The sequence below is a fragment of the Meriones unguiculatus genome, chromosome 3 (assembly GCF_030254825.1).
Source record: "Meriones unguiculatus strain TT.TT164.6M chromosome 3, Bangor_MerUng_6.1, whole genome shotgun sequence".
Lineage (NCBI taxonomy): Eukaryota > Metazoa > Chordata > Mammalia > Rodentia > Muridae > Meriones > Meriones unguiculatus.
In genome coordinates, this window is record NC_083351.1 from 178,186,777 (window position 1) to 178,214,775 (window position 27,999).

Sequence of the window (27,999 nt, forward strand, 5' to 3'; positions counted from 1 at the left end):
GTAGAAAGTGTACTGGAAAACAGCATGTTATTGACTTTATTTATGAAACAGAACTGAGCTGTACTCCAGCACCTTCTTCAGAGGGAGACTTGGTTTTGATTTCAATGAGTTCTTCCACTCGAGCCAGGACACTTTCCATCAAATCAAATGTGAAAAGAGCTGAATGTAAGACCTGGAAAGCCAAGGAAAGAGCATCACCGTTCCCGTAGTATCTTTCCAGGGACAGGCCTCCCACCCACAGCCCTGTTTCAGCGCCCCACTGCTGGGGTTCCAGCCCATCTCCCCACACCTGCAGAAACCTGGGTTATTAACGCTGCTTCTAAAACCTACAGCAGACCCAGGGGTGCGGCTTCAGATGCCGGGGTTACCTTAAGCTGCATTTCAGGAGGCATGGTAGGGATTTCTTCTCCACCGACAGTCACAGAACAAACCCCTTTACACGTGGAGGCTACTGCAGGGAAGAGAAAGTTCACATTTAGCTAGTACAACAGTCTGCAGTTTCAGCACTGCATGTTTGTAGTGTTGGGAATCGACTGCTGCGCCGCTCCCAGCCCCAACTCTTAGACTTATTACATGCACCTCTTTAGAGTGTGTGTGTGTGTGTCATGCGCGTGTTGGGGGGGAGGGGTGGCCAAGGACAATTTGGAGGAGTTGGTGCTGCTCTTCTACCCCTTGGCTGCCACCCAGGCCTGAAGTCAGGTTGGGCATGTCAGATGGCAGCGCCTTCTCTCGCTGAAGCACCCTGTTATCGCTCAGATCTTAACAATACATTTACAAGCTGTTTGAATCATGACTAGTTCTAGATGTGCCAAGAGGTGACACTGTAGGGAATGTGTGTTAGAAACAAGGTTGAGCACCAGAATTCTGCAACATGTGAACTGACTCTTTAGACAGCGCAGGCCAGGGGAAGCTGTCTTCAGGGTACCGTACACCTACAAGACAGCTTCTGCCGATGCCTGCACAGGGACTGTAACAGACTGCAGCAGAACGGCACCTGTGCAGAGGGAGCTCCGCATCCAGTCTTTTATACAGTGTGTACAGGTTTACTTCGGGGCAGTGAGGGCTGGGCCACTGGATGCAGGCGGAGTGTGGGAGGGGCTTGCAGTGCACCCAGCTCACACTCAGAGCCCAGGCCCCACACCAGGTGTTTCAGCCTGGTGTAAGTCTTCACTGCCCTGGTTTCGGGACTGGCTAAGAATCATTTTAACCACAAATACAGCTTTCACAGCCCCCATGTCTGCATAAGCAAACATGCACTAAAGCGTGACTGTGGGGCTGGAGAACTGCTCCACCAGAGAACCTGGGTGTCCCCAGCACCCAATGGGGGCCCAAAGCACCAGTAGCTGCAGTTCCGGTGACTCAGCAACCTGACTGCCATGGTTCATGCACACACATAATACACTCAGCACACATAGCAAGTGAACACTTGAACAGAAAATAAAAGTGCGTAGTCCCAACCTTGGCTATTTTGTTGGTTGTTCTTAATCTCTGCTTCGTAATGTGCTTTCGACATATTAAGTCCTAGATGAAGCGGCTTCAGGAAGTTGTTTTCAATCTTCCCGAGCTCTGTCCATAGTCCAGTCTGTTCAGAAGATGTAACGAGCAAGTCAGTCACAGGGGTCGGCACACACAGGATACCTGTTCGCAGACTCGCACGGGGAAGAGCCACAACTACACTGCGTGTCAGCTAGGGTGTGCCAGCCGGAAGTGCACACTAGGACAGGGTGTGCAGCATCTCCTCCGCAAACTGGGCACCATTCCCAGGCCCAGCCGAGGGCCACAGACAGGTGACGGGAAAACACGGACTGTGAAACTCACAGCGGAGTACTCGGCACTTCAGAGAGACAGGAGACACGGGAGTTAATCTGAGGTAAAGTACGGGACTCAGGCCGCACGTCATCACCTCTCACAAGGACACAAAGACATGAAGTACAAGAGGGACTGAGAGGGGCAAAGAGCTAGTGGGAGGGAGGAGGCAACAGCAGAGGAGCACTGTGATGGAGGTGTCTATGAGGAAGGGGGTTCACTATGATGGAAGTGTGTCTATGAGGAAGGAGTTCACCACGATGGAAGTGTAAATGTGAGGAAGGGGGTTCACTGCTGGGAAATACAGAGGTCTAAGGGGAAATTAAATACAAATTCAGACTTTAGAAATAGACCAAGTGCATTCCACACATCTGGATTTAGCCTGGAAAACAAGGGTGATTTTCTGATGCCTTTACCACAACATTGAATGAAAGGATGCAAGAATATGTTTAATGGTGGTGTTAGGTTGCCACTCGCTCACGTAGAGGAAACTGCACAGCCGTTCATTGTTTTCTTGAATAATTACTGTTGACTGGCAGAAACTATTTTACATAACATGACTTCATTTTTATTTAAAAGAGAAAGGGCCTAGGAGAGTATATCCGCAAGGGCTGATGGGTGTGTGACTCGTGCTTTTATTTTTAGGCATTTTGTAAGTTTACTTTATTGTGCACGTGCATGAGGACAGTGTTGTGCCATGGTGTGAATGTGGAGGTTAAAAGGACAACATGGACACTGTGTGGACCCAGAGACTGAACTCAGGTTGTCAGGCCTGTATGCAGGCCTCGACCTGCTGAGCTGTTTCTCCTACTCATGTAGTGTGTGTGTGTGTGTGTGTGTGTGTGTGAGAGAGAGAGAGAGAGAGAGAGAGAGAGAGAGAGAGAGAGTCAGAGGACAACTCTGCCATGTGGATTTTCTTCCACATGAGGTTAAACTCCAGCTTTCGGGCTTGGCATCCTCAGAGCCACCTCCAGCTCTACTGCTAATTTCTCTTGGTGTAGTTATCTTGTTTTAAACACGTGAACTTGACGTGCTTTCAGGAACTCTCCCTTTTACTGTACAAGCCTGAGTCCCGCAGGACACGTGTGCCACCACTGTCCTTGTGGCTCTTCACACCTGTCCACCTGTTCCATTCTTGCCAACGCCTGTCTCCAGATCTGTCCCCTTTCTAAAGCTTCCCCCTTCCTCTACCTGTAGCTCATAGCACAACCGCAACTGCTGCCTTCACGGCTGACAGGGTTACTAATGACATGCGGTTCATGAAGAACACTTCTTTTTTGGATGTGTGTGAGCATTGTGCCTGCATAAAGTGCCACATGTGCCTGGTACCCAGAGCGGCCAGAAGAGGGCACTGGATCTCCTGGGACTGGACTAGGTGAGAATCAAACCCAGTTCCCCCACAAGAGGAGCCTCTGTGTGTATGTGTGCTGGGGGGGGGGGGTAGATATGTGTGTGGTGGTGGTGGTGGTGGAACTCACAGACATCCACCCGCCTCTGCCTCCCAAGATCTGGGGTCAAAGGTGTGTGCCATCACTGCCCAGCCAGTCGTCGCCAGTGCTCTTCACCACTGAGCCCTCTCTCTCAAGTTCCCATGGGGAACACTTTTTTAACCTACACGTGGCTTTATCAAAAGAAAACACCTTCCCGTATTTACACAAAAGGAAGTTATGGTTGAAGTCCCCATTACTCAAGAGGTGGCAGAAAGCTAACACCCGTGTTTCACATTTTTTATGGCTATGTCACTTGACATACATCCTATGAGATGTGGGCATGTTCCAGGCCAGCCACAGGCATGTGGCGACCGCTCTTGACGACAAAAACCAGAACAGCTGGTGAGCCGTGACTGGCTGGGCCTGTCCTGGAGGAGTGAGGACAGGAACGGGTATCTGAACGCAGCTCCCCACAGCTGAGCAAGACTGCCCGAGGGCACACACCTGCCCACCGGGGAAGTCCTTACAGTCCTGCTGCACTACAGGAAAGACAAGTCTAGAGGAAGTCACAAGCTGGTCTGTTTTCCTATGCAACCAGCACAAGGGTTGTCTAATTCCAGAATTACGATCCTTGTTGGCTACACAGCGAGTTCCAGTCAGCATGGGCAACTTGAGACCCTGTCTAAAGAACAAAGCAGCAGGCTAGCAAGAAGGCTCCTTTGGTTAAGGCCGTCGCTGCCAACCCCGACCATCTGAGTTAGGTCCTGGGACCCACATGGTAGGAGAGAACCAATTCCTGAAAGTTGTCCTCTGACCTCTACTGGTGACGCATGTGCAGGCACACGCACAGAAATAATCATGTAATTTTTAAAACGCATGGACTTACAAACAACAAAAAGCTGTAACTGGATATACAGCTCAGTTTCTTTTTCTCTGCTAACACGGCCGGCCAAGGGCTGTAATTAAAGGCATGAGCCATGCATCCCACCAAAGGCAATAATTGATTTGTAGTCCACAACATTAAAAAGCTGAGTAATAAAAGCATCCTTCAAAGTCAGCCTAAAGCAGTTTTCTTCCCCATGCTCCTCATACTTCCAGTCTTCCCTGTGGGGCTGTCTTTAGATGCGTGTGGGAGTGAGGATGCTGTGGAGGTGAAAATACATTCTGTCTTACAGGGAAGGTACCAGAGCTTTTTTAAACACAAAAGAAAGAATTTAAGATTTCTTTCAGCTTTAATGTTTAAAAAGTAACACGATTCTTTTACACCGTTTATAGGGCTTAAGCTTCTGAAATCCGCTCAACTGTGCTTTCCATTTTATTCTCAAGTCATCCCCTAACAGTTCTGAAATCTTGAGTTCTGTCTTAACTGTGCACCCAAAATTCACTGCCGCTACCCAGCCCAAGTAGACATTGTGACACCACAGCGAAACAGCTTCTAGGACAGGCTGGGATCTCTCTGGCAGAGTCTGCCGTGATAGAAGGAAGCCACGGAAGAGGGCACGGCCATGCTCTCTCAGCCCTTCCTCTAAACATGATGTGGTTTTTAAATGGTGTCCCAGAACTTTCGCCACTTGAGTGGCAGAGCTACCACCACCAGCCATGGAGCTCTGCAGCCTCCTCAGAGATGCTTGGCTTCATTTCACGCTTGCACTGTGGTGCTGAGGGCTGAATCCATGGCCTCAAGACAGCCATTCTGCCTCTGAGCTACAACTCCAGTCCTGGCACATTTTAATTTTGAACACACAGGCACTGGATTTCAGTGAAGAGGACAGGTGGCAAGCAAGAGCACGATTATGGCTCTATTTTAGAATAAACTTGAAATTCAAAACAAGGAACAACCTGAGTCTAAAGAGACCGTGGGCTACGAAACTTGGAGACGAGGGGTCAGTTTGAAAGGTTCTAAATGGCAGGAGACTGAGGTGTGGAAGAAAGCGCTGACACACGTGCAGGGAGCTAGGAGGGCAGAAGAGCCAGGCTTAGGAAGGAGGCAGGTAGACTGACTCAAACTGCTCACTATGAATCACTTTATCGCTTCACTACTCTCCCCGAGTGCCTTTCTGACTTTCTAGCGTTCCTCTCTTAGCATACCAAAGTGAGCAACAAGAACTGTTAGGGTTCCCGGAGTAAAATGCCCAAACACCACAGTGCTACTTTGTGACTTGTGCAACAAACCAGAAGCCACATTTGTTTGTTTTTAGGGGTCCCGTTCCACACCTAGGCTGGCCCGGAAGGAGTCGCTCCTGCAGGGAAGCTGTCAGTCACTTGTGAACCAAAGTGGCCAAGCCTGCCTTTCCTTGTTGTAACTGTTCTTGGCAATGCTCCCATTACACACAGGCTGTTAAGCTGCCACCCAGGTATTAACCTGGTAATTTAGAGTATAGTTCCTGGTGATCACCTCCCTGGTATGATAACTATTATGGTGGCATACAGCAACAAACAAACAAAAGCCAGTATCTGGTTCTTATAGGAAAAAATAAGCCATTACATAAGGCAGCCCTCTACGTGGGCTGCATCCTTTCCCTTATCATAAAATGTCCACATCATTAAAGCATTCCCTATGGATGTCAGTAGACCTTGCCCTGCCTCTCCAGACAGGCTCTTCTGGCACTTCCTCTACAGCAAGTACATCTATCATTCCTAATCAGGAGACGACTTTGTACACGTAAATCACATCCACTCTTGTGTCCATCCGGCCTACCTTCCCTAAGGACACCCGCCAGGGCCCCAGGGCCCATGCTTCTCAACTTGCATGCTATCTTTTCTGGCTTTCCCATATGCCCCTTTAGGAATCGGGTTTAATTTCAGAAGTTCTCCCTGGACCCACAGCCAACGTCTATTCTTTTCTAGACTTCTCCCCTGGGCACTGCTCCTAATGAGAAGAGAAAGCACTTTTCTGTCAGTGTTGTGAAGAGTGGCACACAGCACCTGGCTGGGACAGTGGCCACCTCCGTCAGGGAATGGGCACAGCAGGGAGAACATCTGGGAACATCAGTAAATTTGATACCCAGCTGGATAAAGCAGATCTATGGAGCTCTGTTTCGAAAAACCAAACCAAAAGTCAACGACCATATATTTAAAGCCTGTGCACTTCGTTTATGTAAATTTTACTTCACAGAAAAACTGCTGACAAATATTAATGCTGAAATGTTTGGGGCAAAATAAATTAATGTCTACAGTTAACTTTGACTTAATTTTTTGAAGTACATCAAAAAATACAGCAATGAAAAATGAATAGAGATGGGAGACAGATACATGAGGAAGCAGATGAACTAGCAAATGAATGACTGCTGTAGAATTCTTTTAGTTTTTCTGGATATTTCACAATTTTTCACAATAAAATATTGGAAAAAAAAACCCAAACATCTACTACAGCCTAAGCCAGAGTGAACCCTGGCGGTGCAGCATCTGGGTGGAGAGCCGTGAGCAGGTCACATTCTGACTCCACTAGATCTGTGAAGGGTGCAGCTGCTCCCCACACTTCCCATCCCACGCTGTGACTTTTCTGAGAACAAACCATCTCTCTGGCACTTTTATGTGAAACTTAACTACCTTCATTGTATTACTTCTAAAAAAAAGTCCAGATTAACATGATTCATGTGGTTACAGGTAACAGGAGACCAATTATTAGAATGGAGTGGGCAGAAAGGAGCTCAGAAGCAAATGTGATTTTACTGTATGACAAATCTCCCTCAAATAGTTTCTGTTTATTGAATACTCCTAATGAAGCACTATTAATAATATCCAACTTCCTACACACCATTCAAAAAGTGCTTTTAATAAACCCAGTTTTAGGGCTAAATATGTTTCAGTCTGTCATGACTGATGAGGTAATATCAGATAATTTTATCTGTATAGCTCGGATTAAAATCTTGAGCCGCACATAAGCAGAGGAGGCCGAGCAAGGTGTTCGTGTGTGTGTTCGTGTGTGTGTGTGTGTGGAGCTCCCTGGGGCCAGTTAGCACATGCCCTGCAGCTCCCCTACCAACAGTGCACAGAGAGCCTTACTGCAGAAGAGCACAGCAGGAAAAGCAGGAGAGAGGTAAGGGGGGGGGCGTGACTGCAGTGTCAGGACAGAACCTGATGCAAGCACCAGTTCAGAAAGCTGAAACACTCCTGTCGTCGTGAATATACCCACAGGCTCTTTTCCAATGATTCACTTACTTGATTGTCGTTTTCATTATCTTTGATAACCAAATACCGCAATAAATTTAATGAAGCCATAATCCTGTTAATTAAAAAATAATTTGTTATTTGCAGTCTGGGTCTATGAAATCAGCACCTGCAGTATATCAAGCAGGTTGAAAGCCTGGAAATACCATTGCTAACATGTTTACCCAGAAACTGTCCCACCCATCTGTGGAGCAGCAGCAGCTCTCACCACTGTTCTGATGTCAGTTCACAAACGAGTATTACCCCACACCCCAAAGATGGCCCCACTGTCCTCAGGACCATCATTTCCTGCTTTCCCAGATCTCAAGATGTGTTTATAAATACAAGCATTTCCCCACATCCGTTCTAATACATCAGAAGTAAAAGTGTATGTTCTATGTGGGAAAAAAATGGACCTGGAAAACAAGGTCCAAATACATAAGCCCTTTATGAACTGCTTTGGGGAGATTCTTAGTCACAAAATCTCTGTAATGCTGAGCACCCACTGTCTGTGAAAGAGGAGCTTTTGTTTCTGTACGTCACTGAGTAGCATAGGAAGGTTCACATCCTTTTGTGAGCTAACCACAGATCGTAAAGCAGCAGTGACACCAGAACTTGAACAGAGTCGCCTCACCTGTCTGAGTTCTGCAGCAAGTCTGTCTCAGCACCCTCAGGGAGAGACAGGACCAAGTCTAACAGAGAGGTCAGCTGTGCGCCTGCAAACCATTTGTTGTATGTTTTCTGAAAAGCAAAAGAAATGCTAGTATGATGAATCTTATGACCCAACACTACAAAATTATCCTTTTAATACATGTTTTTAACTTTGATTTCCATATTCCCATTCACTTTCCAGACATGTGAAATTCCTGCAAGTCTGAGAGCATTGTCATCTTGTTTCTACATGGGGTGTGCATATTAAAATACAGAGGAGACTCAGTTTTTATTTTTCTGAAATATACAGCAAACAAAAGCTGTATTATCATCCAAAACCTAATTAAACTTAAATTCAATTTAAGTTTATAGTTAACAAGTTTTCAAATCTCAGGGATGTGGGGATGGTGCTTATTTTTAAATAGGGAAGGACACTTTAGCCTCATAGGTAGAAAAACACTGGGTACTGACATATGCCACGTATGAATAAAGAATTTGGTAACTGACCCCTTACCTGGGTCTGTCTCTTACCTTAAATGAGGTATCAATTTGATTTTTGATATTTTGAATTACAAAGGCTTCCACACCCGAGTGATTACTTGTATTTAATAAGCACCTTGAAAGCATAATTATAACACATAAGATTATACAATTAAAGTGGGCCTTATACAATGTCTAAGAATATAAAATTCGCAGGGAAGACAGTTATCAGCGGGGCCTGCCAAGCGTAAGGCCATCTTAACAGTATTGCTTTCACTAACTGGAGAAGTTTCTATACATCTGCATCTTTTTGTCAAGTGTGTACATGTGTGCACAGAGGCCAGAGAACACTGAGTGTCTTGTCCCATCATTCTTCCTTATGGAGACACTGAACCCATGCTCAGCCGGCACAGCAGGCCTCAGCAATCCTCTTGTTTCCTGGCCCCTATAGCCAGCACTGGGGTTTCAGGAGTGTGTGCTCATGTGCAGCGTTTCACATTGATTGTGGAGATTTGAGCACAGGTCCCATGCTTGTGGAGTTGTTCCTGCCCACTAAGCCATCTCCTGAACCCTCAAAGAAGAGATTCCTGTTAAGTCGAACTCAAATATTTTCATGCATATAGTTACGATAATTTCACATGGCAAGATTAGGCACCAGGATAACCTAAAAACTTTCAAAATTCTTCCATGTGAAAGCAGACACACCAGGCATGGTGGCGCAGTCCTTTAATCCCAGCACTCTGGGAGGCAGAAGCAGGTAAATCTCTGAGTTTGAGGCCAGCCTGGTCTACAGAGCGAGTCCAGGACAGCCAGGGCTACACAGAGAAACCCTGTCTCAAAAAACAAAACCAACAAGCAAAAAAAAAAAAAAAAAAAAGGAAAAAGAACACAGAGTCGACCAATGGTGGCTTGCTGCCTGTATAGAAGTGGATGACGTATTGAAGTGGTGTTGATGGCTCACATCTTCAGTGTCCCCTAAAGCCTAGTGTGCTGAACCTGGGTTCCTTCTGCTCTACACACACAGCTACTGCGATGTTCTGCTCCACAGCAGCAGAGCCAGCTTCACACACTGAAGCTGGGAGCCAAAAGCTACCCAGAAAGACTAAAAAGGGAGCCTAGGCAGTGTACAGATAGAAAACAAGAAACTTGGTGTGAGCTCTGAGGGCTGAGCGTGTGTAAGTTCAGGGTGACTGTCAGAAGTGAAGAGGAGGACAGGCTCAACGATTCAAGTACTGGATATGCCCAAAGACCTCGAGCGTTTCCACATTGCTTAAATCAATTGTAAGTTGTTCCTAAAACAAAGCGAGATGTGGGCCCGACGCGGGCTGCTGTCTGCGTCTGTGTTACTAGAGTGTGCCCGCCTCCTAACATCAGGATTTCCAAACAGTATACTACATCCTCACAGAGCTTGTGTTTACTGCATAGCCTAGTCTTCTAACCTTGACTTGCTGCCTAAAAACTCTACAAGTGAGCTCTAGGAGTGATGTAGCGGGACGCACCTGTCAAGGCTACAGGGGCCTTTGTGGTGCAGGCACATCGACTCTACAATGACAGACACCAGCGCGCTAAGGCCAGCGGGAGCAGTACAGCCAGTTACTCTCTGAAGACTGCTTAAGCTCACAGTGTGTCAAACTAAAAATTACACACTGCTACTCACATATGATTCCAAAGTATTTGAGAAGGTGATTCTTAGGTTCTAGACGCTCAAACACTGCGGACTGTGCCTTTAGAGGATTACCTGGCACCATCAGCCACACCCAACAGTTAGCCACGGGCTGTTTCAGACTGTCTCCTAAAAGCTCGTGTGTTGAAGACTGGGTGCAGCTGACAGACTTCTTGAAGTGACTGACTGGATCCTGAGGGTCAAACCAATCAATGGCCCATGCCCTGATTGAGTCATATATAATGGCATCCCTGAGAGGTGGAATCTAGTTCAGGAAGTGGGTGTCTGGGGGCATACCGAGAGAGGACGTATCTTGTCCTTGGCCCTTCCTGGAGGTGGACAACTCTGCTCCATTAGGCCGTCCACATGCTGCCTCCACATGAACTCTGACTCACCAGATGCCCACAGCACAGGAGCCAGCGAGGTATAGGCTGCACATCTGCAAACACTAAGCCCAAACCTTTCTCCCTAAGCTGTTTTCTCTGTGATTTTATGAGGGCGATGAAAAGCGCCTGGCTCATCAGCGTGCTACATACCTAAATAATGTGTATTTGCCTTGTGAATCCAACTTGTCGATAAAGAGCTGAAGCAAAGCTAAACCTTTTTTCCTCTGAAATGAAACAAATAATACTATTACACAAAACACTTAAAAACACTTAGTGGATTTCTCGCTGCGACTCTTGACTTGGTCCCTGAAGAATACATACCAATGCCTCAATGGGGCAAAGTGTCATCACTTTGACTAGGCCCTAGAAATAAAGAAAAGAACATTTAAATCAGATGTAAACAGATTCTGTCTGCAAAGTTAAATCGTTACGAGGTGCAAACTAAAAGCTGAGAGGAAGAGGGAGAGAAAGGAGACATCAGGCCAAGGAGGCCTGCCCCTCTGGGCGCTCGCGACTCCATCTATAGCAAACTACAATGAGGTTTATACACAGCACAAATGAAATGCGACTAAGTGTGACTTTAAAGTGAATGCTAGTTTTCAATTATGTATAGAATAGCAAGAAAAAGAAATCAAATATGCAGAAATATAATGCATTAGTTAAATATAATCAAGCCACACCGTTCTACCTAAATATTGAAAGATTTCTACATTCACAACTAAGGACCTACACAGCAAAGAGCATCAGGCAAGCATACCACAGGAGGAGACAAAAATGCACACTTTTTATAGTGTGAGATGGAGCCTGAGAGTGCGGGTAGAAGGTCAAGGGCTTCCAAGGGCCTTCCACTGCACCATCAACTAGGATAGTCGCTAAAAGCTATTTTAAGTATTTGTTTATTCTGCGAGTTGGGGGAAACTTAAAGAATAGAAGATTTTTACAGTATAAATTATCAAGATAGACTTCAGTTCCACTGTCTTATTAGCTACATAGCTGTTGCCATGCCAGCACAGATAGCAGAGTATTTCTATTTATTTTCCTAGCATTTTTTTTTTCTGTACAAAAACTCGACTGGATGAGTTATAGGTTCAGCTGGACACTACAGTAGCGCTCGAAGAGGCTGGGAAGGAGAGGAAGCGCAGGCACGCCTCACCTCAGAGCTCAGAACTCACAGGGATCTGCTGCAGCAAGGGAGTAAATATCCAGCTTACCTGAGGGACAGCGAGAAAACTCTTGATTTCTAAGTACTGATAGAGCAGGCTGTTGTCCTCTAATCTCAATAAGCTGGTCTCCAGAAGTTCCTGCAGATGAAAATACATACACAAACACATGAGGTGCAGCTGACAGCTCTATTTCTTATTTTTACCACTTATAATGTTAGCACACAGGCTGGCAAGACAGGTCAACAGAGAAAAGGCCTTACCCCAAGCATGGTGACTTAAGAGCCCCAGAACCCATACAATGCAGAGAATCGGCTCCTGCAGGTTGTCCTCTGACTTCCACAAGCATACACACGCATACACACACACACACACACACACACAAAATGGTAACAAACAAATCTTACCAATCCTTTGGAAAAAACAGACTGTTCTGTTCTGAAAGAAAACATTAAAAGTTATCACTATGGTTTTATAATTCACTTAGAATGATTTTGTACTTTTGGATAAGCACACACAAATTGAAATATACAGTCTCTGAAAGTTACACCATCAGCTGGAGTGAGGGTGCACACCTGTAACACTAGCGCTTGGGAGGCTGAACAAGAGGGTTGAGCATTAGGCAATGCCCAGGGCTTGTTGCAACACTTTCAAAATTAATTTAGCATGTGAGAAATTCTGTGGACCAGTCAGTGAGAATTCTTTTCTGTGGTGGCTGTTGGCAGCCCTGACACTCAACACTTGATCATCCACATGACCTTACCGTTGCAGAAGCACTTCAGTGTGTTCCATGTTCAGCTGCAGAAGGTATGATGGGCTAAGATAGGAAAGAATAAAAAAGATCTTTCAGAAATAGCAATTTCCTGTCCTCAACCACTGAGTAAACCCAGGGCCTCACACATGCTAGATAAGTACTCTTCACACTGATCTCCAGTCACAGCCCCAAGCATCTCTCTCTCTCTCTCACCCTCTCAACATTTGATTCTGTTCTCCCAAAAAACACGTTGGAGTCATAGCCTACAGAACTCAGAATATTGGAGCTAAGGTTTTTATAGAGTTAAAACAAAGTGAGGTCTTTGGGGTGAGCTCTACTCCACCTCATGCCCATTAAAGAGGAAATCCAGGGGCTGGAGAGATGGCTCAGTGGTTAGGCTGCAGAGAACTTAAGCTCCCAGCACAGACGTCAGGTGGCCTATAAATGTGTGTAAATCCTGCCTCATGGGATGCAATGCCCACTTCAGACTTGTGCAGACATTGTGCTCATATTCACATACCCACACACAGACATACACAATAAATACATCTTTAAACACACAAGGAAATTCAGCACACAGGGAGGGTGATGAGAGACTATGAGGGCAAAGACAGTCAAAGATCCAGATGACAGACGTGTGGGGGGGATTCTTCCTGGCCTGCCAGCTGGCTTTTATTGTCAGCTGGGCCCACTTCAGACTCCTGTGCAGCGGTGGAGTTTCTGGTGAAGATTTTCCCTGGTCAGGCTGGCCTGTGACTGTGCCTGTGACAGACCTGTCCTGACTGATGTGGGGAGGGTGCAGCCCACTTCAGGCAGCACCATTCCCTCGGCACTGGGGTCTGGGCGTTCAGAAAGCTGAGCGTGAGCTAGAGAACAAGCCAGACAGTAAGCTGGAAGTGGGCAGGGTTCCTGCCTCCTGTGTTCCTGCCCTGACTCCCATCAAAAGCAGGATGAAAACAGTAAAGGGAAGACAAACCCTCTCTTTCTTCATACTGCTTTTGTTCGTGTTTATCGTAGCAACAGAAAGCACCGGCCCTCAGAAGGAAGATACTTCTGACATCTTATCACATACTCCCAGCCTTTGGAGCTAGGGTAACATGTTTCTGCACTTTGACAGAATTTTATTTGTTATGGCAGTCCTACTCATTTTGAAGGCAGTGTATTCAGTTTATTGCTGTCAGTAATGTGTTGGCTCTAGGCCTCGTTGCACACTGCCTTTATTAGTAATGTGTGAACCTCCCACTTTGGTTCCTTTTGGCCCCTAACCCCCCCCAACCCACCCCGCTGAGAACTCGCCTACACGAGCCCTCAGGTCCACAGCATCAGCGAGCAGCAAGTGTCTGCTGGGTGTGACCTGTCCCGCAGGTTGCCGTGCCCTTTGCCTGTGGCACTCACCAAGGCTCTTCTCTTGCTCTCACAGCGCCATGAGGGCTGTCTCTGCATGCCAGCCACACTGCCCAGCACTCGTGTCAGGGCACACTGTTTCTGTTATAAGCCTGATATTCGGCACACCTGGGCATCATCCAGCCTCTATGACTGCTGTTGCACACCAGGCCTTTTCACACACCCACTTCTCCCTGCAGCCACACACCTACTTGATGCCTTTTTCACACTGGTGGAGAGGCAGGAAAGCCTAGGCATCTCTGGTCCACCATCGTTCAGGGTTCTGGTGTGTTAATATACATGCACTGGACAGTAAACAAAGCAGGAGCCTGACAGCGACTCGTACCTTAGGACCAGGGGAAGCCGATCAATACTGATGCCCTGAACAAATACCAGATACGCCAGGGACGCCAGAGACTCTGCCAGTTGTCTGTCTTCTTCTTCCTCGAGTTCAAGGCAATCCCAAGTCTTTTTTTTTCTTCCATGATTTAGAATAATTTGGGGGACAGGATGTCCAATTTGTGATAAAAATCCCTAAGGAATGGGTTTTTAAAGAAAGCTATTAGCATATAAACAAACTATTTATGATATACCCTCACTCTGTATAATCCCCTCTTTGAAACTGTGTGGAACTTGTGACACTTGCTTTGACTGTCACTCCCATGATTACTCATTTTCCTTTTTAGCCTTGGCTGTCCTGGACTCACTTTGTAGACCAGGCTGGCCTCCAACTCAGAGATCTTCCTGTGTCTACCTCCCTGAGTGCTGGGATTATAGATGCGGGCCAATGTGCCCAGCCATGTCTAGATAACTAAATGCCAGTGGTGAGTGCAGTAATTGAATAAGAATGGCCCCTCCAGGCTCATGTATTTGAATGCTCAGTCATTGGGGTGTTGCACTTCTTGAGGATTAGGTGTGACATCATGAAAGCAGGCATGGTCTTACTGGAGGAAGTGTGTCACCGGGGTGGGCTCTGAGGTTTCAAAAGCGCAAGCCAGGCCCAGTGTCTCTGACTTCCTGCTGCCTGCAGATCTGGATGGAGAGCTCAGCTGTTCCTCCAGCACACATCTGCCTGTGTGCTGCCATGCTTCCCGCCATGAGGACAGTGGACTGACCACTGACCCTGTCAGCCAGCCCAGTGAAATGCTTTCTCTCCTGAGAGCTGCCGGGGCCAGGGTATCTCTTCACAGCAACAGAGCGCTGGCTAAGACAGTGAGGAAGTCTGCTGGTGTAGTGAGGTCTCGAGTTAGTAATCTGAGCCATTCAAAAGATTACCTGGATGGACCTTGCCTCTTCAGGAAGATTTGTTTTTGTTTGTTTTGTTTTGTTTTACTTACTTACTTACTTACTTACTTTGAGATATGTCTCACTCACAGTCATAATTAAATGAGTTTTGTTGACAGCCAGCCTACCTGACCGCTTGGTGGAGGGCTGGAGAGGTGGCTCAGCATTTAAGAGCACTGGCTGCTCTTGCAGAAGACCCAGGTTTCGTTCCCAGCACTCACAGGGTGGCTCACAACCGTCTATAACTCCAGCTCCAAGAAATCCAATAGCCTTTCTGGCCTCCTTGGCCACTGCACGCATGTGGTGCACACACAAAAAGCAGATACACAGCACACCCTTTGTAGTACAATAAATGAGTAGTTTCAAACACAAATGAAGCGGGGCATGGTGGTGTAAGCCTTTAATCCCAGCCCTTGGGAGACTGAAGCAGGTGAATCTCTGTGAGTTCAAGACCAGCCTGGTCCACAAAGAGAGTTCCAGGACAGCCAGAGCTATATAGTGAGAGCCTGTCTCCAAAAAACTAAAAATAAAAAGAGAAACCATTTCAATGTGAAACAAAAAAAAAAAAAGGGTTTCGGACACAGAGTGGCATTGCTTGGAGGTGACAGGACAAAGCGAGGAGGAGTATTGAGCTAACCTGGCAGATTTCAGGTGCAAACACATGTTCTCGAGATGACGGTGCTGGAAACTACACAGCAGTGAAAACATGCTTGATGCTCTACTTAAAAATGCATAAGCTGGGTGCTGGCTGCTCTTCTGGAGGATCCACATTCAGCTCCCAGCACCGACATGCTGCCTAACAACAGAGATCTGACAGCTCTCCTCTGCTTCCACAGGGAGAGCATGCGTGTGGTACACACACATTCAGGCAAACTCTGTCTCTCTGTCTTTTAAAAATACTACTAAATCACAGCAATATTTGCATTACAATATTGAGAGAAAACTACACAGCACTATATGACCTAATCTTTCAAGACCGTATGTGTATGTATGCATTGTCTCATTTGTTAGCATAAAGATAGAAACGTGTAAGGCTTTAGATAACGAGATTATTGGCATTTAATTTCCATCCTGCTGTTTACCTGTATTCTAAAAAACTACATGTTGCTCTATTCATAAATTATCAATGTAAGTGGTGATCTCTCAGAATACAGCAGGATAAATTTAAAATTACAGCGAATATTATAGCAGATCAGACTGACTACTTACTATTATTTCAGATGCAAAACATCGGAAAGGGTCATTTCCAACTTCTTCAGACTGTTCAAGGAATTGTGCTGTCAGCAAAGGGCATTTCAAGCTTTTGAAACAGCTGTGGAATGAAGAAAGAGGTGGCTGTGCGGAGCGCTCCCAAGCACAGCATGCTACTTCTTCAAAGCAGTTACGTGAACACGCAGCTCTGCACTTGTTCCTTGCCCTCGGCTCAGGCTGAATTCAGCTGTCACTACAGTCTTAAGAAGCAGGCCCTTTAAAGGTGGGCTGTGCCCCCTGGGAAAGACCTGCTGCTCGGCAGAAGTGAGCTCCTTACTTGCCCCTCCTCCTCCTCCACCAGCCCTCGCACCCCAACCTTAGAACCCTAGCCTCGAGTTGCACACCAGTGTACTTTCACCATAAATCACCTGGACCTTATTCTAGTGGCCCAAGAGGCCTAAGGCAGGCCCGGGAGCTCCTCAGTCCTTTCTCACTGGTGACAGGAATGGAGCACATGCGAAAGCCTTGCTAGAGCCCACACAGTGAGGCTCACGTTGTTTCTAGACTAGCTCAACGTCTGCCTGAGGACCACAGCCACGATGCAGCCATCATTAGTCATCACTAAAGTCAGGGCAGTAAAGTAATTTTTCCAGAGTTATATTTACTTTTTTAAAATCTAGCTTTATTCTTTAACTAAGTGTTTTCTAGTTCTTTAAAATAGTTTTTTTTTTAATGAAGTAATAGGTTTCCTAAATGGTAAACAAACCCCCTCATAAAAACCAACTTTAAATGCCTTAACTCAGCAAAACAGAAAAGTAACAAAAGCATTAGTCTACCAAATTTAAAAAAAAGAAAATATTAGTACTGTCCAAGAGAAATGCCACACAAATTCCATCTATAATTTAGAATTTAAGATTTCTCAGTAGCCACATATGAAAAGTTGGGAGAAACAGGAGAAATTATTTATTTGCCTCAGTTATCCCAATATAGCTGAAGTATTTGATAGATCACAGTTATACAAAGCTAGTTCAGGAATTTTACTTCTCTCTTTTTATGTTGTGTGCTCTTTGTCTTGAAGGGTTGGGTTTGGTTTGGTTTATTTTTTTGAGGCAGGTTACGCTATAACCCAGGCTCACAATCCTCCTGCCTTAACTCCCCAAAATGACAGCTGAACACCACCATATCTAGCTTGCGAGTCTCCTTTTTAAGCGGCCCAGTCTACAGTCTAGAGGCTGCTTTATACCAACAGCACATCGGATTTGCACACCCATATGCCAAAGGATTGGCATATGAAGAGTGGAGGTTTAGGCAGAACCCACGGAGTGAAAGCCCGTGGGTGAGCACTGCGCAGCTGGTGGTCGGGGTGACGCGCAGCTGCCTGGGGGTCCTTCTGGCGGCTTTCAAGTTCAATTTCCCGTAGACAGTAAGTTCCTTGAGTTAACTATATCTCCAGCCCCCACTTTCAGTATTTGCTCGCTGTGATGGGCAAAAGAAAATTAAGTAAAGGGTTTGGTTTTATGCTGTCAGTGCCTCACTAAACAACCTCGCTCTATCAGCCCAACGTCTCGGCCTGGAATTCACAGTGGGAAACTAGATTTGCACATACAAGTAAGCAGCAGATGGTGGTGGAGCTGCCATTCCACTGTGGGATGGGCTTCAAAATTACTTACAACTTCAGTAACTCGTGTTTCAGCTTCTCATTCTCTTTGTTATTAGCTACGTCTTCCACAAAAGGTCTGGTGAACTCCGTTAGGGCTGTGCAGCACTGACAAAGGCCGTAGTCGTCTGCCTGTATTTGTTCTTCTGAGTGTGGAACCGGAAGCAGGGACAGCTGGCTCCAGAGGGTAGACAGGGCCAAGCCAACCGAGTACGCCTTGTTGTTGGGAAGTTTCTGAATAACTGCAAGAGACGGGCCGTCACTGTCCTGACCTTGCGCCGCTGCATGCAGGGCCTGCAGGAGGTGGACGGCTGCGGAAGGCAGCGGGTCCCCAGCGGGCTTCGGGTGGCACAGCCTGACCTCACTCCTCTGGCTGTCACTGCAGTGTGGCCAGCTGCCTCCCCCACCATGATGGGCCTCATATCCTAACCCAGATCAAGACTTCTTCCTTTATGTGCCGTGCTCAGACACTTGGGCACAACAAAAAGAAAATCAATCAACTGATAAAGTATTTTATAGCGGGTTACATTTTCCCGTTATTTTTGGTTATAAGCACAAAATATGAATGGAAAATTACAAAGCACTCTAAAATTGTAAACAAGTATTGCTGAACTTTTTGTGCCCTTAGAAGATTAGAATATTTAAGAAGTATAAGAGTCTAAGTCCCTCTACCACATTCTGAAAATATATATTTTCTGAAATGAAACAGCTTCTTTCATAGAAAAATGTCGGTCTTGATTGCTGCGACCCAACGCTAAGCCATGGAGCCCTCTCATTCTGCATCCTCATTCCATCCTCTGGGGGCATCTTTTAACTCCAACCTCCAATTCCACACTGAGCAGCACCCTGGCTGCTGTCCTTCTTGACCAAATTATGACGGATCTGCCACCTGCTGCAGCTGTCATGCTGCACAGCTGAGCCACCACATACACTCAGAGAGAAAACTCTAATTGTACCCGCAGACAGTGAAGCTGGCGGGACGGCTCAGTGGTTAGCACTGGCTGCTCTTCCTGCTTTGGTTCCCAGCACCCATGTGGCAGCTCACAACTGCTGTAGCTCCAGTTCAGGGGCTCTGATGCCCATTTCTGGCCTCCAAGGGCACCAGGCATGCGAGTGGTGTGCAGACACATTCAGGCAAATACTTATACATGTAAAAGGAAAGCTAACCAAGCTACACACAGGGGTGCAGGGGGACGTACGATGGGCACTCATGAGTGGCCGCTCCCCCGGGCACCCTGCAGCACCCACACTGCACTGCGCGGACAGCCTAACGCCGAGCATGCAGCAACTATCACAAGCTTTGCTTTGATAGACTGTTCTCACGGGGGTAAACACCGAGGTACTTATGCAAATAAAACAAGAAATACATGAATATCAAAATGCTCATTACCTGTCTGTAACGGCTGAAGTAAAAGAAGGATAATTTGGGATATCTGTTTTCCAGAGGGCTCTTCAATTAGTTCAAGCAAACCCAACAACAATTCCTTTGGATTACATAACTATAAAAATATTCATAATTGAACCTGTTTAATGCAAGTTGTATTTAAAGCCACATGATTACTCTTTTAAAGAAGACATACTGAGAAAACAGTCATATCTGCTTAACTGTAAAACGCCCTCTACCGTTGTTAAGTGGCTCTTCAGAGCTCAGCCCTCCCCTGTGGACTCTCCATGGGGCCTGACCCTCACGGAGACCTCAGGGCCCTCACACCGCCCGCCTGGTCTCCACAAATGCTGGTGGTGCATCCCGACAGCCGGGTCTTGACACCTCAAGCCGCCTGACTTTCTCAGCACATCTCCCAGAGACATCCCCAGCCCGCTTCCTCCCTCTCAGTCAACACTCAGGAAGGAGCTCTTCCCACCGCAGTCTCAACAGCTTCCGGTATTAAGTTTTATTACGGCATTTTCAACCCTTCACCCTCCAGAGCCCCACCCAAGGCCCACCCCTTAGGTCGCCTTTGGCCTGTGGTGACCCAGGCAGTGCTGGCATTTGGCTCTGGCTCTCATGCTGCACAGGGTTGGCACGGCATTCAGACAGTTCCCCACACTGACTGCATCTGTGATAAGAACACTTGTTAAATTACATTACCGCTCTCTTACTGGAAACTGACTCGGTGTCTCAGAGCGGATAATTCTTACATCTAGAAAAGCTGGGAAATACTGAGATGGAACTGCCCACCCATCCAGTCAAGTATGCCTGGGCACCACCTGAGAGTAATTTCCTGGACTAAAGTTTTCTTACCAGAGAACAAGAATTAAACATGACAGGGATTGCAGTGCTGCTGTGTCTCACGCACCTTCACCAGCAAATCAAACATCAGAAAACACGCCTTTCTTTGCTCTTCTTCCCCGTTCCTCAGGAGGCAGCGAACGACAGGACCAACAAGATTCCAGCCCATAGACTTAACGACTGTCTGCAAAGAGAGTAGAGCAAGCGGGTCAGCTCTCCTGCCTCAGGGCCCTTGTGCCTTCCCCAAACAGGAGGGCAGGCAGGCCACTCACAGCCAGTGCCCGTCACCATGATCACGTCTTCAGGCAAAAGGCCTTTACTTCACTCAGCACAAGATAGAGGACTCAACAGTTATTCCTGACATAACAGAAACTGGGGAATGTGGCTTCATTTTTATTCTCGCTAACACAAAATTTTCTTTCTTTCTCTTTCTTCCTTTTTTTTTTTACTTTCCAAGACAGGGTTTCTCTGTGTAGCCCTGGCTGCCCTAGAACTCACTCTGTAGACCAGGCTGGCCTTGAACTCAGAGATCCACCTGCTTCTGCCTCCCTAGTGCTGGGATTAAGGTGAGGGCCACCAACCAGGAATTTTCTTCTCTTTTCAAACACATTTCACATGCTTCCCACAAGTTATCTTTACAATTTGCATTAGTGTTAAAAAGCAGATTTTCAAAATTACTAACAGTCTACCCCAGCTCTCCGGCCTGTTCTCCTTCTAGTCGTGAGTTTTCCATCTGCTGCTCTAGGTGCTAACAGAGAAACCCTCTCTGGATGGAACTCACCCTGACATTCCTGGGCACAAATTCAGAGGCAGGGCCAGCAGCTGGGGAGCCAGCCCTGCCTGGTGGGTGTGCAGCACACTGATGTGGATGGCCGGCCCTGTCACCCGGGTCCCACACTGCTGCCCAGGGCCATGCGTGGGTCTGAGGCCCTCCTGCAGCCAATGCTCGGGGTCTGTGGAGGTTCAGGGTTGGCACTGCCACCTGGGCCACGCTGATGTCTGAGAGTGGCGCAGCCTCCAGGGCCTTGTCTGGGCCCAGGGTCCAACTGCTGTAGGGAGCCACCCTCTGGTCCATGCTGTCACCAGAAACCTCGGAGGGCCCTCCTCCAGGCCGCTGACTAGAAGGGCAAGGAGGCTGCTTTTGCTGCGCTCTGGATGACTGCAGCCACAGGTAGGGACATGAAAGCCTACCCTACAACACTACCCCACCCCAAAAAGTAACAGCCTAGACAGGAAGCCACCAAGGAGAACTCTTTCAAACAATTCTTTTTGTATTATTTATTTTCTGTTTACATAGCATTCTGTCTGCATGTAGGCCAGCAAGCCAGAAGAGGGTACCAGATCTTATCATGGATGGTTGGGAGCCCCAGTGCAGGGGCTGGGGATTGAACTCAGGACCTCTGGAAGAACAGCCTGTGCTCCTAACCTCTGAGCCAGCTCTCCAGCCACCAAGGAGAACTCTTAAATGTGATGGGGTGCTGATGTAGCTCTCCACTCTGGCAGAGTGGGAGGGGAAGGCTCGGGTCTATGCAAGGCCACCTGACCTGCTCCAGATAACACAGCAGGCCTTTTTCCTTTCTTTAGTCTTTTAAGAGGGAGATCCTAAGGGGGACAGGCATGGAAGGACTAGGAAGGGATTGTGACAGGGGTGCATGACATGAACCCCCCACAATAAAGGCAGAATACGAAGACAGCAAGAGAAAAGTCATCTTAGCAGGGGAAGGCAAGAGAGGATTCCCAGGAGCCGAGTTTAATCTTTTCAAAGAAACGTGTCAGTCAGAAATAGATAGGTTTAAAAAGATCTCTAAGGCTCTCAAACAGTAGCATGTACCAGCCTTAGAGACTTGAGCTTCATCGAGCTGAGGACACCTCACCAAGCAGGAAACACCATCAGCTGTGCTCATGTCAGCGGAGACCATGGTGTTTCTATCAGGCTGCAGCTAAGTACTAAGGAGCTGCATTCTGACAATTATTTGCCTGACCGTTCCTGCTGTTCTGAGACAAGGTCTTAAGATGTACCCAGCCTATTCTTTCACCTAGGCCCAAGTGGGCCTACCCCTCAGCTGACATAGCAGCCGGGGCTAAAGGACATGCAGGTGTGCAGTGCAGGCCCCACAGACCTACTGACTTTAACTGCAGCCAACTGGCCTGCTTCCACAGAGCTGACGTTCTGGTTCCCTTTCTTTTTTTTTTTTGGTATAGTTTGACTTTTAATATTCACAAATTTGGGGTTAGAGAGATGGCTCAGCAGTTAGCACTGGCTGCTCTTCCAGAGGACCTGGGTTCAATTCCCAGCACTCACAAGTGTCTGTAACTCCAGCTCCAGGGGGTTCAACTCCCTCACACAGACATACACTCAGGCAAAACACCAAGGCACATGAAATAAAAATAAATAAATCATTAAAAAAAGTCTTTAAGAAATATATTCAAGAATCCATGTTATAAATTAGTAACTGAGTTTCTGAAAACTTACTAAAATTTTCACGCACACACTAAAATTTTGAAAATTCCTATTTCACCATAGCTTACTGATAAGACCAAATCCACGTTTGTAAAATTGGCACCCAGATAGGCAGGATAATTATTTCTTCAACGAGATCCTGTGTTTTCCACTCCAGAATTCCAAGCCCATCATGGTCCTCCTCGCGTTCAGGATCTTTCCTCACTTCTTTCCTGTCTCTTTCCCATCCTGGCCAGGACCCAGGGACATTCTCTCTGGTTCTGTGGGTTTTCTTCTCTCTCTCAAGCCCTACTTCTTGCTGCATGGCTATGTGGCTGACCTCCACACCAGCTTAGCTTAAGCACAGGCTTTTGTTTCCCTTCTGTTCTCTGTGGACAGCTGCTGAGATTACAGCTTGCCCGGCCCAGGGTGGTTTCCCCTTCAGCTGATACACCTGCCCTGAATCCGCAAAAACAGAACAGCCTGAACTCCGTGTGCTGTACTTTCCAGCAGGTGGCTCTTTGCTTCTTTCTCTTAGTGATCCTCTGAATGATAACTGAGTAAAAATGGTTATTTGAGGTAAGCAACTGCCTAAATACTTATTGTTTAGTGTGTGTGCTTGGTACAATGCAACAGCTCATGTGTGGAGGTCAGAGGACAAGCTGGTGTCCATCTCACTTTCAACCACGTGAATCTCAGGGATTAAACTCAGACCACTGCACTCGGTGGCAGGGCCTCTACTCATCAGCCACTTTGCCTACCCCACAATTCTAGCTAAGCATGTTACAAATATCAGTGACAAGGGTAACAGGCACTACAGAATCATGCCTTTGGAACTTAATAGACTCTGGTGTTAAATATCCCATGGTCTTTGTTAGGGAGGAGACAGAAGGATCAGTCAGTATATAGAAAGGAGTTAGATACAGACTTTAAAAGCCAGGTGGGGGTGAACCTCAGGGATGTGCCTGCCTCTGCCTCCGCCTCCGAGACCCGACCCTGCATACATAGGGTGACACTTCTCCCTGCCACCTTACAGAAGACTGCGGCACGGCCAGGCTTATATCTCTCCAGCTCCAAGCAGTCTTGCTTCTGAGTTCTTGGGGGATACTTGGCAAGCTCTAATGACTGTTGCCTGGTGTTGGAGAGGCCAGCAGGGTGGCTGAATATCCCACAGTGCTCCTTGGCAGAATATAAAGTGTACAGTAAGAAAGTCTACATTATAGGGCCTTAAGATTGGCCTTTAAAAATATTAGCATAGACAGATTAATCGTAAATCAGGACCTGTCCTGAGAATGTCACCTGAAGGAAGAAAATCAAGCTATGATCAGTGTTAAATACTGTATTGAAATCTGAACCCTGTAGTTATCAGATTATGTAGCGCAAAGGTGATTTTCAGGGTATTAAGCCTACGCCTTTAAAGTCATCCCGTGGGCTATTGAGAAACATACTAAAAATGCCCCACGGAGCCACAGAATACTACAGACCAGTGTGTCATGCTTGTGTCATGCTGTCCTCCCTCCTCTGCCTCACTGACGCAGTGCTGAGGCTCACTGGACAGGTGTAGTCTCAGCTGCCCGCTCCTTCAGTTCCTCACGCTGAGGGCTGGGCAGACGGCTCAGTGCGCACAGTCCTCAGAACAGAAGAAGCACACGGATCCCTCATCCCCAGAGCCCGAGTGAGAGCTGGGCGTGCAGGGTGCCCAGCATACACGGCAGCAACAACAAAGAGACGCTGCCCACTCTGACCTCTACATATGCAGCATGGCGTGCCTGTGCCCACATTCACACATACGAACATGGGCAAACACACACGTGTATATCAGACTCACAAAGGTTTGTCAAAGAGGAGATCCTGGGCCTCTTTTCTGCCTCTTCTCGTGAACTCAAAATCTCCCCTTTATGTCTTAACCACCTAACTTTGAAGAGTCACATACAAATCTAGGTCTGAATCTCCTGTTTCTATACTGACATCAAAATCTTATCTTTCCAGTTGCCTGCTGTGTCTTAAAAGACAAAATTTCTCAGTCAGCTCCCTTGCCTTCCTCTTCAAGTTAGGGTGCTAGTTTGTTGAGGAGAGCACATTCTGTACTGCAGATGCAAACAACAGAAACAACCAAACCAGAGCAGCAGTGAGCCTTTCTGCCCCTTCCCCACAGCCAAGGCCCCTTTTATTCCACCCCGAGTTTCTGTCAGTCCAGGCGCATGGTGTAGTGTGTGCCCAGCATGCACAAAGCTCTAGGCTTAGCACCACAGAAAGCAGATGCAGGGCCACCTGGTAATCCCAGGTGGAAGAAGGAGGGTGAGTTCAAGGTCATCCTCTACTCCACAGCGGGTCAGGCCAGCCTGGACTACAGAACCACCACAGTAGGCAAGAGCGCCAAAAGTCTGGATTCTGGATGTCTGTCAGTGACTGCCTCTTCTCTATAAAGTGGCTGTTTATTTTTTAAGAGTCCCATCACATTGCCCAGGTAGTTCTGAACTTGTGTGTTCAAGTACTTTCCCACCTCAGCCTCTCAAGTTACTTAGAATTGTAGGTGTTACAGCTACAGGTGCCTGTCTTCTGAGAAACTGGAGAGGCTGAATGACGTAACATACGGAGAGCAGCTGCCATAAACTTAAATATTAGTAATTAATTTTAGCATTGACAGCAACTAACGATATTGTCAAGTTAAGTTTCTATCCTTAAAAACATAGAAACAGGCAGATCCCTGGACTGCTGGCCAAAAAACCATATAAGAATCTGTGAGCTCCAGGCTCAATAAGATCCAATCCAAAGATGGGAAGTGACTGAGAAAGACACTCACTGTTGAGCTCTGTCTTGACAAGCGCCTGCAAAACACACAAACATACCCATGATACATGCACACACCACGCACACACCAAAAACAAACAACAAAAAACACACAGTGACTTTGTGAACTCCAGGAAAGCATGAGCTAAAGACTGTCTCAAAAACAAAACCCCAGAAAACTGACTATATTGGAGCCCCTGAAAGTGCATTTCGGTGGGTTTTAATATCACGGGCGCCTCCCATGAAGCAGTGTCCTGGGCGCTTTGGCTGGTGTGGCAGCAGCACAGACAGGAAGGGAGGGCACCCGTTTGCTCCCGGCCTTCCCTCCTGCAGTGTGTGGCTCACAGCCCCGCTGCTGCCAGAACCAGTTTCTAAGCTTCACTGTGACCCGGGGCCAGCACTCTGTGGCCCTTTCAGGCTTCTGGAAGAAAGTCTAAGTCATGGTTTCTCATCACAGCACTACAGAAGTAACCAAGAAGATGGCTAGATGGGGAACAACAGGATAACAACAGGATAATAACAGTGTAACAACAGTCCCTTCCCAAGTAAAACCTGCAAAGCACACACACACACACACACACACACACACACGCCTTGTTCTTACCTTGTTCTTTTCGTCTTGAATAATTTCTAGCAGCTGGTTTGCATGCCCATCTTCAATGCACCTTTGGCCTGCCAGCTGAAAGAGGCCAAAATCTTCTTCTTTGAAATCATGCTCTTCTAGGATTTGCTGTAAACAAGCCAAAACACTTATAGATGTAAATGTAAATTCAATATAAATGACTTCCTGATTTTATCTCTCTAGGAAAAAAGGGAAATACTAAATTCTAGAGAAAGTAGACATGATATATAAATGAAAATTAGAATTATCCTAATAAATATTTTACTGATTTGGCTTTATTCATTTTGACTTTTGAGACAGGCTCTCTTACGACACTCACGCTGACCTGGAAACTTGAGATCCTCTTGCCCCAGCCTCTGACTATAAGCACGAGACAGTGTGGCTCAGTGAATGATCTTGAGCCTACTGCACCAGAGAAACTTGGGAAAACAATCATAGCTTTCACACGAAAGGCCACTGGAGCTAGGGAAATGGCTTAGCAGATAAGAGCAAATACTGCTCTTTCAGAGGATCTGAGTTCAATTCCCAACACCCAGGTCAGGTGGATAGCTCACAACCACCTATAACCCCAGCTCCAGGAGGACCCAACACCTCTGGCTTCGCAGCTAAAAAGAAAACATGTTTAAATACAAAACTTACTAAGATTTATTTTATATGTATGAAGGTGTACCTACACGTATGGGTGTTGGGAAATGAACCAAGCAGGTCCTCGGCAAGAATAACAAGTGCTCTCTACCACAGAGCCATCTCTCTAGCCCCCTCTCCCACCCCTTTTTTGAGACAGGGTCTCTCTACACAGCCCTGGCTGTCCTGGAAATCACTATGTACACCTGGCCAGCCTTGAACTCAGAACACCCCCTGATTTTGCCTCCCAAGTACTGGGATTAAAGGCCACAAATCAAGAAGGGAATCCAATCTACTTTTCTGATTTTCTATTTATTTACAAGTCAAAAGAAGGAGGAGGAGGAGGAGGAATTAGATAAACGACATGAATGACCACGAAGTACAGATAACCTGTGCCCCCCCATTTTAAAGTTTTCAGAGTGACTTACGCATCTTTTTATTATGCACTGAAGCTCCTCCGCAGCCATTCCTAAGGACTTCCCTAGTTTTGATGCTGAAATGAATAGAAAACAGTTACTTGTGTGACATTATATCAATTGTTTCATAAACTGTTTCATTCTGAATTAGAAGGCACAATGTAAATTTTTGTAGCTTAATTGCTATTACTGAATGTTAGTGTGCAAGATATTCTCTTAAAGCGTTTTTTTAAAGCCTCACTGTTTCACCTAAAGAGCATAATTTCAAAAGAATGACGAGTGAAAAAAGAAAAGGAACCCTAGAGAGAACTCCTAAAAGAGCCTTTTTTCAAAAGGAGAAAGTAATCCTTTCATGAAAGAAACAACAACAACAAAACAATCCAAACCGTGGCCCTGGAATGAAAATTCTAATCATTAGGGACATTTTTTAATGGCCCATTGACAAAAACTGGAATTCAACACAATTAAGTCACCTAAGGAAACTGAAGATTCGGACGCCCTGCACCCCGTTCTCCACAGGACCTGCCCTCCCCAAAGTCACCAGTCCTCGGCACTGAGCTCACCGAACCTCACCGAGACGGGCCGGCCGAGGTCCTGGCCTCGCAGGCGCGCACAGGAAAATCACACCCTTCCGCGCCCGAGGTTAGCCGTGTCTCCCGGCCTCCCCGTTCCTGCTGGGCATAGCGCCCAGGCTCCAGCACCTCGAGGGGCCTAGCAGGAGAGCCGCGCGCGGCCCCGGTCATGTGCGGCGAGCCCGGTCCACCCCGACCCGGCACATCCACCTACCCGCCCGACCGCGCGCCTCCTCCTCCGCCGCCGCCGCCACGGCCAGCGCAGGCCGCACTCCTGACCCCGCCCCCAGCCTGGGCCCGCCTCCTCCGGC

At 47.0% G+C, this 27,999-nt stretch overlaps 1 protein-coding gene across 4 annotated transcripts; it reads right to left on the reverse strand.

The window, feature by feature from the left end:
* Positions 1-10: 10 nt before the first annotated feature.
* Positions 11-27,993, reverse strand: Glmn (glomulin, FKBP associated protein). 4 transcript variants are annotated; one of them, XM_060381091.1, is made up of 19 exons: positions 27,903-27,993; positions 27,129-27,193; positions 26,059-26,184; positions 20,292-20,408; positions 19,385-19,493; positions 18,008-18,236; positions 16,356-16,458; positions 14,209-14,396; positions 12,489-12,542; positions 12,133-12,163; positions 11,777-11,866; positions 10,887-10,928; positions 10,716-10,789; positions 8,568-8,652; positions 8,020-8,126; positions 7,398-7,461; positions 1,459-1,582; positions 369-448; positions 11-172 (listed from the first exon to the last, which is right to left on the reverse strand). In XM_060381091.1, the coding sequence occupies exons 2-19, from the start codon at positions 27,165-27,167 to the stop codon at positions 41-43; spliced, it is 1,794 nt and encodes a 597-aa protein (XP_060237074.1). In that variant the 5' UTR covers positions 27,168-27,193; positions 27,903-27,993; the 3' UTR covers positions 11-40. The 4 variants fall into 4 exon arrangements, with proteins under 4 accessions (XP_060237074.1, XP_021493559.1, XP_021493561.1 ...); XM_021637884.2 differs by having other exon boundaries at positions 369-451; XM_021637886.2 differs by lacking the exon at positions 27,903-27,993 and adding an exon at positions 27,690-27,888 and having other exon boundaries at positions 369-451.
* Positions 27,994-27,999: the final 6 nt, after the last annotated feature.

What these genes read in the sequence shown, in the direction of transcription:
- Glmn (XM_021637884.2), bottom strand. Translation starts at nt 27,167, where the DNA reads ATGGCTGCGGAGGAGCTTCAGTGCATAATAAAAAGATGC. An exon ending in AAACACGAGTTACTGAAGTT is followed by an intron (nt 16,459 to 18,007) that starts GTAAGTAATTTT and finishes TTCATTCCACAG; the next exon opens with CTGTTTCAAAAGCTTGAAAT. An exon ending in CAACCAACAAAATAGCCAAG is followed by an intron (nt 452 to 1,458) that starts GTTGGGACTACG and finishes TCTTCCCTGCAG; the next exon opens with TAGCCTCCACGTGTAAAGGG.